Source organism: Lepisosteus platostomus, chromosome 6, assembly GCF_059453375.1.
Source record: "Lepisosteus platostomus isolate fLepPlt1 chromosome 6, fLepPlt1.hap1, whole genome shotgun sequence".
In the NCBI taxonomy this organism is placed as follows: Eukaryota; Metazoa; Chordata; class Actinopteri; order Semionotiformes; family Lepisosteidae; genus Lepisosteus; species Lepisosteus platostomus.
Window position 1 is genome coordinate 65,089,055 of NC_142616.1, and position 18,737 is coordinate 65,107,791.

At 37.8% G+C, this 18,737-nt stretch overlaps 1 protein-coding gene across 1 annotated transcript; it reads right to left on the bottom strand.

The window, feature by feature from the left end:
• Positions 1 to 2,273: 2,273 nt before the first annotated feature.
• parapinopsina (parapinopsin a) lies at positions 2,274 to 5,685 on the bottom strand. Its single transcript, XM_088636977.1, has 4 exons — positions 5,351 to 5,685; positions 4,466 to 4,794; positions 3,342 to 3,584; positions 2,274 to 2,594 (listed from the first exon to the last, which is right to left on the bottom strand). Exons 1-4 carry the CDS (start codon positions 5,616 to 5,618, stop codon positions 2,466 to 2,468), a joined length of 969 nt encoding a protein of 322 aa, XP_088493103.1. The 5' UTR covers positions 5,619 to 5,685; the 3' UTR covers positions 2,274 to 2,465.
• Between the last annotated feature and the right edge of the window lie 13,052 nt (positions 5,686 to 18,737).

Here is an 18,737-nt window from a genome sequence, read left to right on the forward strand (position 1 = left end):
AGATTCATTTCAAACAAATCCAAAAGCACAAGTTACCAGTACATTAGTTGTTGCACCTCCGGACAATCTTCCGTATTTCAGATATGGCCCGAGTGGAATTAACAGCAATATTAGTTACGGCAATGCACTTCAAAATACCCTTGACATAAATTTATACCCCATTCCCGCTGTTATTCCCTGCCTGGAAAATGATTAATCAAGTGGACGTTCTTGCAGTTCTTCTTCATCTCACCACGGATGTATATGGCATATAAAAAAACAAGCATTGCACAATATGCATTAAAATATGCTGCTAAGATTGGAAATGCATTCTGATACCGCTTATACAAGTACTCATAACAGATATTATATAACAAGATATTGTCAGACATTCACAATTTACCTAACAGACGTATATCTTTTTTAGTATGATACTGCATGTACTGTACAGTATGTACTGTATAAGAAAGTAGCAATTAGGAAATGACTTTGAACATCGTGTTTTCTAAGCTGTGAGATATTTAAATCGGAGTGCAGAGCTTCTTTGACTCTCTGAAGCACTCCTGGAAATAAAGTAAAACCTTTGTGATTACGAAATTCAATTCCAGGGCACAAACAGGGACTCTCATATCACATTCACACGGTCACCTCTACTTTGCATTTCATTCATATGACTTTGAATCTGGATGGGCCTAACATACTGTGAATTAAGCCTCTTAACAATGAATGCCTTCTGAAAGCGGTAGGTAATAGTTCAGTATTCTTTCTCTGTAGGAATAAAGAGGCTTCTTGGTGACCAGGCTTAAAGAACTTCCCTGTCTTTTGAAAGAGGCAGAATGACGTTTAGATTCCATTGTCCAAAATATACTGTCTGATCTGAAGTGAACACTCCTTTCTAGGCATGTCCTGAAGAGTAGCGTGTTTAGGTAATTATTTAATATCCAAATTTAAGATGCAAGATTAAAATCATTGTGGGTGGAAGAGTGAAAGTTTTTTTCATTTAAAATATCAAATTAAGTTACGATTAAACTTTAATTATGAAATTAAAATGCACCAGTATGACTAAGGTCTGGTTCATGCCCTCATTATCTGACCTCCTTTGAGGTCTTCCACATTTTAAATGTTCTACTGTTCCACATTGTCAACAACCATGTTCATTATCTTCAGCTAAGAATGCATACGAAGAAGTGGACTCGTCTCTGTTGCTGATATTATTTTATTGTTATTCTTCTTGGTGTATTGTGTTTACTTTTGTCTTCATTATTTCTTATGTGTTACCTGTTGTTTTACAGTATGTCCACAATGATCTGAAGTGCTGTGTTTGTTGTTTCCTGTTTGTCTGTTTTGTCTCAAGATCACAGATGTAATCTGGACTATACCTCACCACTGGTTCAAGTGGATTCTTACCTGTCTATCAGGTGTGCTGAGGATAGAGCCTTGAGTGGTGGCTCTGTGGCTAAGGATCTGTGCCTGTGGCTGGAAGGTTGCTGGTTCAAATCCTGCATCCTATTCCGTTGGGCCCCTGAGCCCAACCCCAACTGCTCCAGGGGCCCTGTACAATGGCTGACCCTGTGCTCTGAACCCAAGCTTCTCTCTCCCTGTCTGTGTCTCATGGAGAGCAAGCTGGGGTATGCAAAAAGACAAATTCCTAATGCAAGAAATTGTATAGGGCTAAAAAAGTAATGTTATGTTATATGTTATATGGGTTTTTGATCTGATACCCTTGGTGCAGTATTCTTTGTTTAGATCTGGTAGTAAATGTAACCTAGACTTGTCTGTGTTCTGTGCCAAAGCAGGATAGTTTTTCTTAAAAGCCCATTTGGAAACAGTTGTTGTTGGTGAGCTCCCTGCAAAATTACAGTTTTGACTACGTTCTCTTGTTGTCTATTTTCTCTTCTTTTGGAAACATTTTTGTTCATTGGAGCACTTTAGTAATTTTACAGTTGTTTTGCACTTCATTTTGATTTCCCGTGTGATTGTCTGTGACTTCTGTGACCACACTGCAATTTAGTCACTGGCGGTTATGATATAATTCCCTCTTTTTCAAAGGTAAACTTAGATAATTGAGGTCATAATAAGTTATGTATCAGAAACAGAGAACTTTTATTAATGCTGAACGTCAAGCATGCAACCAGTAAATAATACAAACACAAATAATCATTACACAAATATAATCACATCATATAGTTCAAAGATTTAGATCCATTCTCATTTAAGAAGCTAGATTAAACACATGGTTTTTAAGGAATCTAAGTTACCCACCCCATTCACAACCATGGGGTGTGTATATCTATATTATATCACAATATAGCACCCATTAACTGTTATAATGTGCAGAATTTAAATTCCATTATAAAATGCATTAATCTCATAATTAAAAATGGCTTCTCATTAATTTTAGATAAATCATATGCTGAAGAACAGATTTAGAAGAATGAGCGGTAGGATATCACTAAAGTAAAGTAATTAAATTCAAATAGTTTTTTTTATGTGGGTGCAACTTTATTATTACTTTTGCTGACAGTGGAGAGGGTGGTGTCTCTTTCTGGTTCCTCACATTCTTCGGCCCATGGATTTCGTCCACACAGCAAAAATGGCACTGCACAGTCTTGAAACTGCAGCATCAAAGACAGGAATCACATACTCCTTAGGTGATAAAGGTCATGGACATTTTGCATAGGTCAGCATGTAAGGCACAGTGCTTGAGATGTGGTGCCTTTACCAGGTGCGTGAGACATGATGTTTGAGCTGTGGAGCCTTTGTCAGGTGCGTGAGACATGATGTTTGAGCTGTGGAGCCTTTGTCAGGTGCGTGAGACATGATGTTTGAGCTGTGGAGCCTTTGTCAGGTGCGTGAGACATGATGTTTGAGCTGTGGAGCCTTTGTCAGGTGCGTGAGACATGATGTTTGAGCTGTGGAGCCTTTGTCGGGTGTGTGAGACATGATGTTTGAGCTGTGGAGCCTTTGTCGGGTGCGTGAGACATGATGTTTGAGCTGTGGAGCCTTTGTCGGGTGTGTGAGACATGATGTTTGAGCTGTGGAGCCTTTGTCGGGTGTGTGAGACATGATGTTTGAGCTGTGGAGCCTTTGTCAGGTGCGTGAGACATGATGTTTGAGCTGTGGAGCCTTTGTCGGGTGCGTGAGACATGATGTTTGAGTTTTGAGCCTTTCTCAGCTTTTTGAGGCACACTGGCATTTTTTATCTTTTCCCAAGTGAAATGAATGGGCAATAATGGGTTTAGAGAGTTTAATGTTTTAATGCTCGTGACTCTTCTAATTGTGAAAGGCTGCCAAAAAAGAAGAGAGGCATTCCTGGCTTCAGCTTCACTGCTCATTGGAGCGATGTACTGTAAGGCACTAACCTGTCTGTTCATGAAAATGTAGATGAGAGGGTTGTAGACTGTGCTGCTCTTAGTGAGGTACATCGGAACAGTGGCAATGATTGGGTTTATCTCGATCTGCGGATTGAAAATCACTGTCATAGCGAAAGCTGCATAGGGGAGCCAGCAGATGAGGAAGGCCAGCACCATTATAATAACCATGCGTGTCACCTGAACCTCAGCCTTGGCAGTGGTGCCCCCTTTGGCTACTCCAAGCCTGGAAACCTGGGACAGAAATAAGCTCAGAATTAGGTACACAACCTAAAAATGACGGGGTATGTTTGGCCTTTGGTTGTAGCTTTGAGAAGATTTAACCCTGATTAAATTCAGCACATCATTATGGACAGTATACCAAACAGATACACTTACAAATACATTCGTATTGTGTATTCCCAAATGTCAAATCATATAGCGCTCTTGGAAAAGTCAGCTGTTTGCCACATTTCCTAATTATTTTGCACTGTTTGCTCTGTTTGTGTACTTTTGCACAGTTTTTAACCAATATGGGTACTGTCATACTGGTACCATACTCGTTGTTTACATTGTTATTGTTATTGTTTTTACTGTCTATTGTCTTGTCTGCTGTTCTGTATATACTTTACTGCACCTGAGAGACTAATGAGAAACACTTTTCATTATACTATGCACCTGTGTAAGTATAATGCCAAATAACGTTGAATTGAATAACTATTTACTTATAACCCATGTTTGTGCCAAAGCAAAACATATCTAAGCAATTCTTGGAAAAAATATCTGTTTTATTCAAAGAAACTTGTAAGAGATTGGTAATGATTTCAATACTCCAGATATTAAAGCTTAAATCTTTCATTTTTTTCCTAACAGCCAGGGCATCCTGAGACAGCTTTTCCCCGAGCCCTTTATATACAGTGTTCAGTGCAGTTTAATATGGTCTGAAATAATCTTTTTCCTCTTTCTAAGCAAACCCTTTTAAAAACAGGGAGAGCCTTTAAAAACACGCAGATAAAAACGTTCTGATTTACTCAGCAAGCCTTCATACCATACTTATCTTTACTTCAAAATACAGCCAAAGGGAAGAAAGTCATTGTGAGCTTGCTGCATGAGCTACAAATGATAAAGAAAATTACCTTTTTTAATGTCCACAGGAGACGTGAATATGAGAACACAATGATGGTGAATGGCACAGCGAAACACAAAGTGAAGTAAGAAATAATGAAGGAGACGTTGGCAGGGTTTCTGCTGTACCAATCTGGGGCACAGGAGGTCTTCACGCCCTCCAGCTGGTAGCTGCCCCAGCCAAACAGAGGGGGCGTGTTCCAAATGAAGGACCATACCCAGGAAAACACCACCCCCACCGTAGCGTGTCTTGTGCGAAAAATAACTGTTCCCAGGGGCTTGCACACCACCATGAAGCGATCCACTGCAATCACTGCAACAGTGCACAGTCCTGCAATGCCTCCAAGCAGATTACACGCAATCAGAATTAGTTAGACAGTAAGTGCAAACTGCAGAATTAAAACACTTTTTATTGAGCAAAAGCTACACGTGTTGCTGTAGCTTGTACCGGGCAAAGACACATTTTAAAGGTTAGATCAAGTCTGTGTAGTGCAATGGGTTTGTGAAGAACATAACTTCTTAACAGCCATATTTGGCATAATATTAAATAATAGCCAAAAGTAGAATGTTTGGTGGACATCTAATAACACCACACACACACACGTTTAAAAATATATATTGTGTATAATTGTACATTTTCTTAAACCTCCTCTTTTTAAATAAGGCATATCAGAAAATTAAAGAACTTTTATATTATTTTATAAAGAAAATAACTATGCAAATTTCCTTTCTTAGTCATTCTTTCTCTACCAGATCTATAAATGGAGTTATTATGTATTTCTATAATGAATCAGCCTATTAATTAATGTGGCATGCCTTAATTAAATGATGTTCTCTATGTAAGCTGCATTTATTACCATTGCATCTGCTGTGTGAATTCATGAAATTCAACTTACCAAAAAAAGCCACAGAAAATCCTTCAATTACACATCCTATTCTGCCTAGGCTGAAGTAGCCCATTGCATTTGTCAGCACGGTCAGTGACCCCCCAGTCACAGTAACACCCAGGTCAGCGACTGCTAAATTCACCAAAGAATAGTTTATGGGCTGTCTTAGCTGCCTGTGACGAATTGTCACCAGAATAACGGTAGCATTGAGGATGATAGCTGCAGTGCAGAATACTGCCATGATAATAGCTAATATTGTGTAGCCAATTCTAGGCATCAGGATTTCTTCTTTGCCTGAATCCTGGGAAGTTGAATTCACTTGAGCAGCAGCAGAAAATGTTGCACCATCCATGATGTGAGATAGGAATTGCAAAAAAAAAATTCTGGATGTAAGCAAAATAAAAATGTAGGTTCACTACAACTTGTCTTGGGAGCAAAAAAGCTTCTGGCACTTCCTTTTATGAATTCCAGGAGCAATGCAAGTGACATGCTGGAGATTATATGACACACCTTAGGGTCTTAGAGTAAATCCCACAAAATCCGGATTTCAGTTAATGTAATGCATCCAGCTAATTTTCTAATTGATCTCTGATTCTGCATTTCTTGATTATGGTCTGCAGCTGACAAAATCAACTGAAATAATTGTGCGATGTGCTCCCAATGTTTGATTTCACATTGAAGAAAGGTTTCTTCTTCAAGGTTTCATATATTTTAATTTGAAATACCCCCTTTCAAGTGTTTCCTGTGACGCAAATGCAATACATTTAAACATATTTGAATTCAAGTCATTTTTTTCAGAGATGCAGCAAATGCAGGAAGAACTTTAAAATGTAGGAATTCTGTTTGTGGAAATAAGAGTGTATCTTTTCTCTTTATGACCGACCTCTCTGCAGTGACAGTGCACTTATCAGGGTGATTTCTGAGCAATTAGATGATAGGTTATTCTTGGTATTTGTGTAAAAAGTGTGAAGTCCCATAAGGTTGAATAATGTTACTTGTATAACATATTCAGATGTTTTCAAGGTCGGGAACATGGAAGCCTAAGCTCTTTTAAAATACCTGGATATTTATACATAATGGATGTTGCATAAGCAAAAAAAACAATGCCTGACTCTGTGGTCACCTTGCCTCAGGAGTGAAATGGAAGAGATGTACAGTATGGGTCTATTTCATGGCTGAATTTCAGTCCCAGTTATTTTGTAAAATAACAAGACTTATTTTATTCCCTCTAGTCACATCTTCCATTTTACATAATAGCTGGTAACTGCAATATGAGAACAGTAATGCATGTTCCTGAAGTCCTAAAGATAGATCACTTAACTAAAGGAGTGTTTTACACAGAAAAGCTGATGCTGTCAATGCGTTGCAGTCAGATCATGTAGACCTTTGGAGTCACAGCTGTGACTCTGTAGCCATAACTGATTTAGAAAATGGTAATGGCTTTTGAAATAATTGAATAAATATACGGTATATGATTTAATAAACAAACTTGCAGAACTTAATGGACGTTATATGAATGTCACTTTTCTATGAAATGTATAACTGATATAAAGGCAACGAGTAGAAACCTATAAGCTTATATTTATGTATTATTATGAAAGTTAAATTTTATAAGTAAAGTTAAACTTTAAACATGTTTTGTATACAATGCTGTTTGGCCCCATTTTCCAGCTCTAACAAAATGCATTTACGTTGTGATTTTAAAATACAAAAGGACAAAAACAAAATCTGTGAGGTCCGTGAAGCCATGATAGAATTCCATGTGGACATCTGTTGTTTTGGTTTGGATTAGCAGAGTCAGGTCAGGTGAACGAAGTTGCTGTAAGTGTTAACGTAACATCTTTGCATGCCTTGTTACATATAGACCATTCTCATAACTGAGATGAAAGCCATAATCATGGGATTTATTACAAATGCCCCAGCCAGTGCTCCTCAAAAGACCTCATGTATCTCTTTAGGACACAATTTTCCGACCGTATGTACTGAACGTGTGTACACGAGTGAACTAGTGCTGCTGTATGTGTGGTGCATTTTAATCTCTCGTGTTTATTTGATTGTTCCATTTTTCTTTTGTTTTAACATGTTTTTTTCACTTTTCCTGTAAAGTGCTTTAAGAGATACTTTTAAAGGTGTTACATTCTGTAAATGCACATTATTATTATTATTTTTATTATTATTATTATTAAATTCAAGAATCTGCTTGGGTCAAAATCCTGTAGCGTGTGTCCTGCAGGAAATGCAACAGGTTGGGTAGACGTGGTCTAGACTCCCACATCATAAAGAAGAGCCTGGGACCTCTTGAAGTTTTCTGCTAAGGCTTTCATTGACTACACTGAAAAGAATCCATTCATCTTCTTCCTACAGGAAAAGTGTTCCAGTGGCAAAGGCTTTCAGGCAAAGGTTTTAGAACACAGGCACATGCATGTATCAAGCATGCCCATCCTTTTTATTAAAACCAGGTATATAGCACTGAATTTTAAGAAACATACAAAATGTGTAATATTGCAGCCAGTTCATATGTTTAAAGTGTTCTATAACTTTTTTATTTGCTGGAGTTGCTTTCGACATTGCAACAGTGAATCGAATTAAGAGAACTTACTTTTTGGAAAAAAACATAAATTGGAATTTTAAGGCAGAAAAATGTCTGTCTGCTTTTACCCTCTGTTGTGCACTTACACTCTTAAATACAGAAAAAAATACCTGAAGCTTAATTCTTACCAAACAAATAAAAAATGGAATTCCTTTGGAGATATGACGTTCCATTTTGGTACATTTATTAATTCACATTTTAATAGCCTGTAATGAAAGCTTGTACTTCGAGGACAATGGAGGAAAATCTGGAAACAGAGGCAATGGTACTGAAAACGACCTTTTAAGAGGTTTACTTTTAAATTAAGTGTAGATACGGATTAGGGTGAAGTGGCTGCCCTGAATTACAGAAGAATTAAAAGATGTCTGTTTAAGAACAAAAGACTCCCTCAATTATGGACTGGTTTTAAAGTGTAAATGTACATTTTTTCAACATTTACTGTAGTGTCTTTGTAGTACTACTGAATATTTTTTTAAATACACACACTGTACTATATATATATTTATTGGGCAGACAGTGTTTATACTTACTGTAAGCATTCTAAGTAAAAAAAGCCAAGCAAATGAACAATTAACCATCTTTGGTTTTAGTCTATTTTAATATAGTGGCAAATGATACATGGTATAATTCAAAAACTATAAAAAAACATGACTGTTTGGTTACAAAGCAAACTTGTTTTTTTATCTCAATCCTCTATCTGTAATGCTGGGTGTATGAGCTATTTTTACTGTGACTTATTCTACTGTATAGTCTGTAATAAAGATGAACAGGGGACTTTAAGAGGGACATTGTTTTTTTGTGCCAAAATTACATTTAAAACCACTGAGATAAAATGTTTTTTTTGCAGTGTTTACATGAGACATTTCATGACAGTTTTTCAAAAGCGTAACACACTACTTGTGATGTCATGTCCAGACCCAAGTAATGTCTGAATGTGGCCCTGTAACATAACTTAACCTGCCCTCCCGGGTCAACATTCAGCTTCTGGTTGTTTTTGTGACTGGTGCAGAGTGGTATACTGTTGAGTTGTAAACCGGTTTAAGAAACCAGTTTAAGATCTATAGAAAACAAAATTTCCTTGTCACCTTTTTCATTTACAGAATTTTAAAATTGAATACCCAGCCTTGTCAAACATATCAATGCAAATATATTTCTGAGGCCCTTCTGCAAAATCCTTTTTTAACCCGTTAACAGTTTCATGGAGTACTGCACATCTGTCTATTCTAATGAAATTCAAAAACAATAAAGAACGTAACTACTCACGACTAAATTAAAGTTAGTGTTGATATCGGACCTAGTTTTCTCTTGGTATTTGACATAGTTGGGCAAAGTGCTATTAATCCAAACTGAACTTGTATAGACCGATTATCTTTCGAGGCCATCTCTTTTTGCTATCAAATTTGTTGGTGACATATGTATTACAAAGTAATCAGATTTAGCAGACAGATCTGATTGCCAATACATTTTTAAAATGCTCTTAGGTTATATTGAGTACCTGACCACGTGGAGGGGAACACACGGGGCAGTACTTCCAGAGAAAAAACTAATAACATGCAAACATTTCCACTAGATGTCAGCAGTGAGTTGAAGTGAAAGCGATCTGTCGTTCACCTCTCTGGATGCAGGACATTGTTCGGAAGGCTTTTTGTTTTTTTAACCATCACATGTGAAATCTTTCAGGGAAACAAATTGTCACATTATACATACTTTACTATATGTTTTCTCAGTAAGGTCTAATAAAAAGCGAATATTTTTATGTTTCATGTAGCAATTTCAATGCAGAAAAAAATCTTAAAAGTTAAGTATTTATTATAATCTGCAATATTGGTGGTTTGTCACAGTGGCTCCTGGTGAGAAACTTATGTAAAGTAAAGAAAAACATTATGTAAGAGAGATTCCATTAAAAGGACTTGGTGGTGGGTCATGTGTTCAACTGTATTTCTTCTGTTTTACAGCCATTCGCTGACCATGAATGTCTCATTTTTCATTTGATATAAAAAAACATCAAGTTGTTACATGTCAAGCGATTGGACAACACTTGTTGTCTGGCATTTGTGAAAAATGTGACCCCATACAATGTCACAAACTTCCTTTTAGACAGTCTAAAAAGTACATATTGCCAAATTCTGGGGATAATGTTACGTTTTCTTAGCAAGTCAGCAACGTTAAAAGTTGAATTTTTAAGTAACGCATAATATCAGAAATTAATTCTCAGACCTAAAGATTTGCTTCTGCGTCTGTGCTGTAAGCACAGGCAATACTCAGCAAACCAAGACGCAGAGTTGTAATGTCCACTGTAGTCTGAACTGATCTAGATCCACACGAGTGCAGTCATGTCCGGTATTAATCAAGTGATTCTGTGCAGTTTTCGCCTTCCCTTTGGATGCAAATCCTTCAGAGCAACGGTTCCCTTTCTATTTTTTCCTTTTCCTTTCGCCGCTTTGTATAACTTAAGGATGATTTCCCTATGATCAGCCAGCACAGAGTCTTGTGTGGTGGCGCTGACAGCGGCGTTTTCCCTGATTGATTGCGATTTTGTTACATTTTTATTCAAAGGCGGCCTCCAGAGATTTCATTAATCTGCTGTCTGAGCTAACTCTGTGTTTATGCAGTGTGTAAAACAGCACAAAGCACACTGTCTGCTTGGAGTGTGCTACCATATGATGTGACTTAAAAGATTAGTTAATGGATTTTAGAAGCACAGGCTTGTAAAATAAGAAGCAGTTTCCAGCTGTATTCCACTGCTCGCCTTAGATTTGTGCTGCTTTTAATAGTAGTTTAACTAGGCTTCATCTAATGATCACTGGAACACTCCAGTCTGGTGTCTCCATCCAATATGCGATATGCACCAGTATTTGAATGTGTATTGACGGCCTTTTACATTGTAGGCAAAGAAATACTGTTTGTGACATGCACTGATTTCTTTGCTACTGTATGTGGATATTTGGGGTGTTTTTTGAAAATGTCAAACAGACACAAGATGGAAGGCAGAGCAGTGTCTCTGTAGCTAAGGATCTGCGCCTGTGGCTGGAAGGTTGCTGGTTCAAACCCTGTGGCTGGCAGGGGAATCCTACTCTGTTGGGCCCCTGAGCAAGGCCTTTAACCCCAGCTGCTCCAGGGGCGCTGTACAATGGCCGATCCTTCACTCTGACCCCAGACTCTCTCCCTGTATGTGTGTCTCATGGAGAGCAAGCTGGGGTATGCAAAAAGACAAACTCCTAATGCAATAAATTGTATAGGGTTAATAAAGTGATGATGTTCCTGGTTTGCTTGATAGTACAGCATGTACGTTGTGTATTTAGGGTTTGGCATGAGTTGTGTTTCTTCCGTCTTTCCTCAAGGGCCACACTGGGCAGTACTTTAATGGACACACAGAGCAACATAGCCACCAAACTGAGGAACAGCAGGCACCAGTGGAGCCAGATAAGCTTTTAAGCAATGTTTTCAATTCAGCTTGCAAGCAATCTAAACTGGAATAGCTTCATGTTTTTGGATCAGCACATGAAAGTCCGTTAAGTCCTAAAAGTATGGATTTTGTTTGAACTCTGTACATTAGAAACATATTGCCAGAACAGTTGTCTTTGCTCTTATTTGGGATGGCATGGGAATACAGTGAAATACTGGAAGTCAAACACCATTGAGTCCTCCCCTGAGCTTTTATAAATAAGGTCACCAGAATTAAAAGAACTTGAGTTTGGTTGTTTCTTTTTTAAAGAGCTTTTCTTTCTCTGCAGTAAAGTGTGTTTGCCGAGGACAGGGTGCTGTCTGGATTAAAAGAACAGTTTAATTCCCCTTGACACAACTTACTGGCACTGTCTTCACTATCGCTCCATAATGATAGCAGAAGTCATTCGTTTGTAGTTTGAATGCGGTCCTGCATCTGAAAGTAACATTTGCACAACTGCTGAATTGTAGCTGTACTTCTTTTTCTCTTTATCCATGTTGACCACCCCATGGTGTTCAGCAGGTGTTCAGCAGTCCTTTGGATATACGGTAAGGCTTAAGATCAAACTGTGTTAAAGAGCTAGAAACCCAGAACTATAACATCAGTGTGACAGGGCATCGTACTGTATGTAGCTACAAGTAGTACCTTGTCAGTAGTGTCAGATGAATTTATAAGAGCCTATTAATTTTATGGATTAAGGTTTAAATTGGAGCTCTGTATCTATAGTAACTGCATAGTGAGTAAGAATATGACACAGTATGAGGCTTCTTCATCTACAAGAAAGCTTTGAGTTGTAGGATTTTTCAAGATACTGTATAAAGTATATAAAGGTCATTTTGTATTTGATACTCCATTTCAAACAGCCTCTTGTGCTTTCTTTGTTGTGGAATTAGTGGTAATTGAAAATCCAATCAAGACTCTTTCCTACAACTTTCAATATATTTCTAAACTATCCTCTTTAAAAACACAGAACACCTCATTAGAAAATTGCTTTATGGGCCTTAAGGAAACTTTCAGTGTGTTGTTTTTTCTGTAATTGTTATTTTTTTCTAATAATAAATCATTAAATGAAAGATTCTGGAGTCTGGAAAAAAAACTAATTCTGTTCTTGAGTATCTTCAGAGATTTTAATAAAGTTGATGTTCGTCATCATCATCACCACAGACATATTAATAAGAACAACACGTTTATTGTGTTCCCTACACAGGATTGAGCTCAGAGCTGCTATCTAAGATACTTCAAGATACTGCACGTCTCAGACATTTTGTCATGTCAGGGGTGGCATCTAGCAATCTTTGCTGTGCCTGATGTATAAAAGCATGATTGAATTGTACCTAATAAAGACTTAGAGATCTTTTCATTTAGTTCTCCTTTAATATCCTGTAAGAGTTGAGCAGTTGCGCAGCTCTTCAGGCAAAAAGCATGCCTTTGAAGAATGATTTTGAAATATACATTTTAATAAGGTGCATTGAACCAGAGCAAGAGAACGAAAACTGTCAGATTGTGTGTAAAGCTAGATTGCATATCTGAAATTAATTGACAGAAGCACACAAGAAATAAAAATGAATGGGCATGTCTATGAGATGCAGGTGGAGATGTAAGACTGATGCATAGGTGGAAAATAAAATAATTGCTTTTTGACTCAATCAATACAAGTGACTGTTAAATATTGTAATTTGAATTTAAAAATCTTAGTAGAATATTGTTGCCCATCTTTTATTTATTAGTTTCTTAAACTTGTTTTCCCAAGTCTTAAACTCCAAGAAAGACGGTATATGTAGAACAAAGTTTCTTAATATCATTTATATACATTGTAATTTGAAGGGCTGAAATTAATAATGGCAGGCAGAATCAAGGCATCTAAGCCACCAGAAGAGTGCTTGAGATCAAATTTGCACCATGAATTAAAACAAAGTGGCAAGGAATTAATGAAGTCATACAATTAAACACATGGGCACATTGAGGGTAAATACTAAATTTTAAATTTTATTTCTAGCCTAAGGAGCAATGGATTTAGAAAAGTATGGGTGTTGTTAAAGGTAGGTAGGGATTTGTTTTAAATTAAAAGATGGATAAAAATTCCATTCATGGTAACAGAAAAGGCTTATGCTAAACCTTCCTTCAACTTATCATAAATAGAGTAAAACCATGTTGATAATTAATTAAGTGTTGACATCAATTGAACTCTTAACATGGTTAGTTATCATTATTCTAAATGGACTTTTCAGGTCTAATCACTGTTCAACTAATCTCTAATACTGACATTGTTCTGCTGTCTGTTTTAGAAAACCTGCCTAGACTTTTGTGTAAATACGTTTTCAATATCGACAGGTGCTCTCTTCATTACCAGTCATAAGATGGATTAAATATGTATAGAAAAGGATAATTGAAATCTCAGTCTTTTCTTTACAGTACAGTGTGTGTCCATTCATGGACATGGTGTGATAATAATAGTTGCTATTATCTCATTTAAGGGATATGTCCTACTTAAAGGTACCATTAGCAAAAAAATAGTTCCCTTCCACGTTTAGTAGGATATTTTTTCAGAAGGATTTTTTTTTCTTTTTTTTTCTGGAGACAGAAAACACTTTATGAAACACTAGTTCAATAAGTATAAATGGCTTGCAAAAAGCTTTGAGCTTAATTGCCTGCCCTACAGAACTACGTGAACAATACTGGAAGTATATTTGCTCTATCAAGTCATAAAAGTCCGTGATGTTTTGGTGTACGATAGCAGAAGTCACGAATATTTCACCGTCAGCCACTGCACCCTGGGCTCTCTTTATTATCTGAAGCCAATGAGAATCGAATGAGAGGCTTTCTGAATCGCAAGCAGAATAAAAAAGTAATGACTTTGCTTTGAGGTGAGGGGCTGGTCTACACTGAAGGTATCAAATGCATCACATAGCACTGTAAAATGGTGACATGTCAGGATAACAGAATACCACTAACACAGCTGTGCCATCTTTATGCTTTGTTAGGCATAACGTACTTTAAGACAGAACAACACAACCCTATCAGAGAGCCTTACATATCCCATTTTTTCATTGCAGGTGAGGGACAGCTTTGCTGCTATCAAACCTTTTGTTATGTCTCAAAGTCTTTAAATAATGCCTTGGAAGGAAGACTTCTACAAAAGTATGTACCGTATAACCGTGACAAGGCACTGAAATCAAAAACACTAAATTCACTATGGGAATTTCCTTCTGTATGGTGTTATTCAAGTGCCCCATATTATTGTTAAATATGTCTTAAATCATCATGATTCATCATGATCATCGACAGAACAGTGCTATACATATTTGTAGATAATAGCAGTTCCTGCTCATTTATGATATTTGTGTTTTCATAAACAAAATTTCATAAGGATTTTCCTTCATTCCCATGATATGTTTCTCAGTTTTAATATGAGATAAACTTACATTATTTTCCACCTACACTCAGCATTGCCATGTTTTTGACGCAGCAGAAAAATCATAAGGATTTAGTTTATAAGAGTCACAAAAATGACTTGAATGTTCTGTACTGGTTAAATGCTATTGTAGGCACCTATTTCCCTTTTTCATAATAAATGGCACTGCTTTGAATAAAATTATGATTAATTTAGTATTCTTAATGGAATGTCAGACGCACATTGTTAGTGATTAATCTTTGAGTGTATATATATGAATATATTCAAATATCCTAGATTGTAGCCATTAGCCTATGGAGTAAAGAAAAAAAACATGTCTAGTTTTCTACTTGCTTCTCTCTTCTTTCCAGTAAATATTATAAACCTTGACATGATATTAATGGAGGTCCTGAAGGTGGCTTCCAAAACTGTTCAGTCTAGTGTAATACATATGAAAAGACATGATCTATGCCTGCAGGACAGCACTGGAAGACCACAGGGGCTCATCAATAAATATTAGCCTCATTAGCACATCATAAGATAGGGGTGTACATAGAAGCCCCTTAGCTCGATTCAAGGTTGCAGAACTGACCTTAATTGTGAAGTGGTTTTTAATTGGGTTTGAACCTGACAGACTCAACAAACTGGAGATCTCCTGTGAGAGATGGATACCCCTCCTTACAGAAGTGATCCACTGAATTGCACGATCTATCCATTACTTCTTATATTGACTGTTGTGGTCAATATAGTTGAGCTGTTAAATTTAAGAAATTTAATGCTGGGGGTGTTTCACATTTAGGCTTAAGGACACATTTAAATTGGAAGGTAGCCTTCATACGGACGATTAGAGATAAAAGAACTACAGTTTGATAGAAACATTTTTTAGATAAAGTACGTTTCACCACTGTCATTGGCACAGGACTTCTTACACAAAAGCTTGACTGGAGACAAATTTAACTTGGTGACATCAACTTCAATTTCAGGGACCCCTCCTCGACCTGGATGGCATCTGCTTTGACCTTAAAACATCCCTGAACATGACCCCAGCTTTGACCTCAAAGAGGATGTGCCTGGATCAGTGACGAGGCCCTTCCCCCTTGGTTATAAATGCGTTCTGATTCAGAGAACCAGGGCTGCGAAATCGACCAAACATGTGTGCCAGAAAAACGTGTGTAGAGGAACTGGCAAGTTTGCTATGCATTTCCAAGTTTCTGAAATTTTAAAGTGTTTTGGAATGGTGCCACCCCCCTGTTGAAAACACAATCTTAAAAAGCATGTACAGTAAGTTTAGTACAGGATTCGTAGAAACTGAATATAATTAATTCTGATGAAATGCAATGTGCTAATTATGTGCATTATTAAATGGCAGATTGTTTGCCATAAGTTTACTATTTTTCAAAGAAAACATTCTAAAAAGCATTTAAGGAGTACTATTTTTTTATCTGTATTAATTGAGGAACCAGATATTTTTTTTTGAAGATTTGGGATTTGACAGATGTTAAGATTTGTTCATCTATAGTAGTTCAGGTGGGGAGCTGCGTCAGCGTGCGTAGGCTGCAAAGGAACAAGTAATAGGTTTATTCCCTGCTGAAAAAAAGAAGAAAGAAAACACAACGTTTCGGCTGTGGAGCCTTCTTCAGGTGTGTGGCCTTCTTCTACACACACCTGAAGAAGGCTCCACGGCTGAAACGTTGTGTTTTCTTTCTTCTTTTTTTCAGCATGGAATAAACCTGTTACTTGTTCCTTTGTTCATCTATTGTTCCTTTTTGATCTATGAGTCTATGAGCCTCATGCTGCAGGGAGCTTTTCTGCAAGAATTCTTCAAGTGACATTGCACATTCCCGCACTGGTGACTTTTGTTTTGCTGTGTTTCCAAGACCCACAACCCCCACCCCACAGTTTCTATAACATGACCTTCAGAGGCCTGCTCCTGAAAGGTGATGGAGCGGAGAAGGAAAAGGGCATTCTGCGTTTCAGGAAAGCCCAGGGAAGCAAAATGACATGTTTCATCACAGGTGGTGATCTCTTATTGGAGGGGGAATGATATCATGGACAGAGAGCTTGACAAGATTTCAGCATTATTATTTCATTTTCGGTTTTGCTTTTTTGCTGGCTAACTTCCGCTCGATATTTGTGAGTGTACCTGTGCACCCCAACTGAGCCAAATTGTTAAACAGGCCCTATTAGTTTAATCTAGGTTCCAGTGTGTGGCAGTAAATGTGCAGCATATACAGTATTAAACTCAATAAGGCAAACAGACTGGCCTGTGCTTGGTAATAACAACACTGAAAAATAAGGTAAAAATAAGTTGGGAAAGGTGATTCCTGGAGTTACCAGTTCTTTTTTTTCCCTTTTTTTTTACTGTTTTTTTTCAGTGCATAAAGATCCTCTGTGCTGTTCAGCGCTCCATAAAAATAACTCTGGACAAACAAGGGTCAGATTTCCCAGAAGCCAGTTGAACTACCTGTCACGGGAGCTGGTTCTGACTCCCGTGAAATGCGTTGTTTAAAGACCCTATGCATGATGGTATAATCCGGAAGTGTCTGGAGAAGCACATCGGGGAAGAGACAGCGAGGTTAGGTCGGGTCGACGGTGGTGATCCTGTGCACAGGGAAAGGCCGAGGCGGCAAATCCAATAAAGTCTAGAGGGATAGTTAAAAGCACAGTCCAATGTCCATTGCCGGGAGGTCACAGGAACACGGAAGGGTAAAACCATGATGGAGCAGGACGCTTCGAGCCCCGGACTCAGAGGTCAGGACCACGGGGTGAAGCCTAAGCCCTTGGGCCACTCCTGGACCCGGTGGTAGGCGGGCCTCTGGGCGTCCGTACTCCAGCGCTGAGCCCTGAGATGCGGAGACTCCGGGTTTAAACAGGGAAAAAGAAACAGGTGACACTAATAAACGAAGATCAATGCAGAAAAGGGTAGGAGTGCCCCCTAGGGGAGGGATGACAGCCGTGACACGACCAGTACGTTTTTGATCTGTGGGAGAAAACGGACGCACCCAGAGGAAGCCCACTCAAAAACAGTGAGCACAAACGTCACACAGACAGCACCCCAGGCCCAGAACTGAACCCAGGGCCCAGCAGAGGAAGACAGCAACGCTATCTACTCTGCCACCATTCTGCCAAAAACATAGGAATAACTGATAGATTTCCATGAGCAACAAAAACCTCCAGCATACTCCTAGAACCTATGATAATCTGTGGATTTCCTTCTACTAATTTCACACTGTGCAAATATTTATGCTGCAGCCTTATCAGTAAAAACGGATTATTAGAAATTATGCTCGTGGTTAGTGATGATGATGTTAGCAGCAGAACAATATACAGTATTATAGGTGGGCTACAAATGTCTCTAAATGTTTTATTTTAATTTTTGTTCTCTATCACTTGTGATGGCGCAAACAGCCTTTAAGAGTTAATTGTTATTAGAGCCACAGCACACAAAAAGTCATGTGACTTTAGCCACAGGGGAGCTATAAACGGAGATTTCTGTGTGTTCAGCTTTTGCTAAACTCTAAGAATAGATACGGTTTATAGGCCAAATTTATTTTTGCTAAAGCATTGTTGTAGGCTGAGAAACTAATATCTAAACTCACATTACCTAACAAGTCAGTTATTTAGCTGCAAATCACCATGGGAACATTAAAAAAATACAGTAATAAAAATAAATAAAATTCAATACGTTACATAAAATAATTTCAATGTCAATGTTTCTGTATGTGGAACCTATGTTTCGATTTTGTGCATTGCAGCACGTTATTAAAATACTGAGAATGTTTGTCAGAAAACCAGGAGAGAGTTACAGTATTTAGTTATGTACAGTACATATGTTGATTTGTGGTATTTCAATAGAAAATCATGTATTAATAGAATGGTTTCACATGAGCTCTCACAGTGCTACATGCTTACTTTGGATTTCTAAGCAATGTGTGCAATGTATTTATTGGAATCAATAGCATTTGTTGCA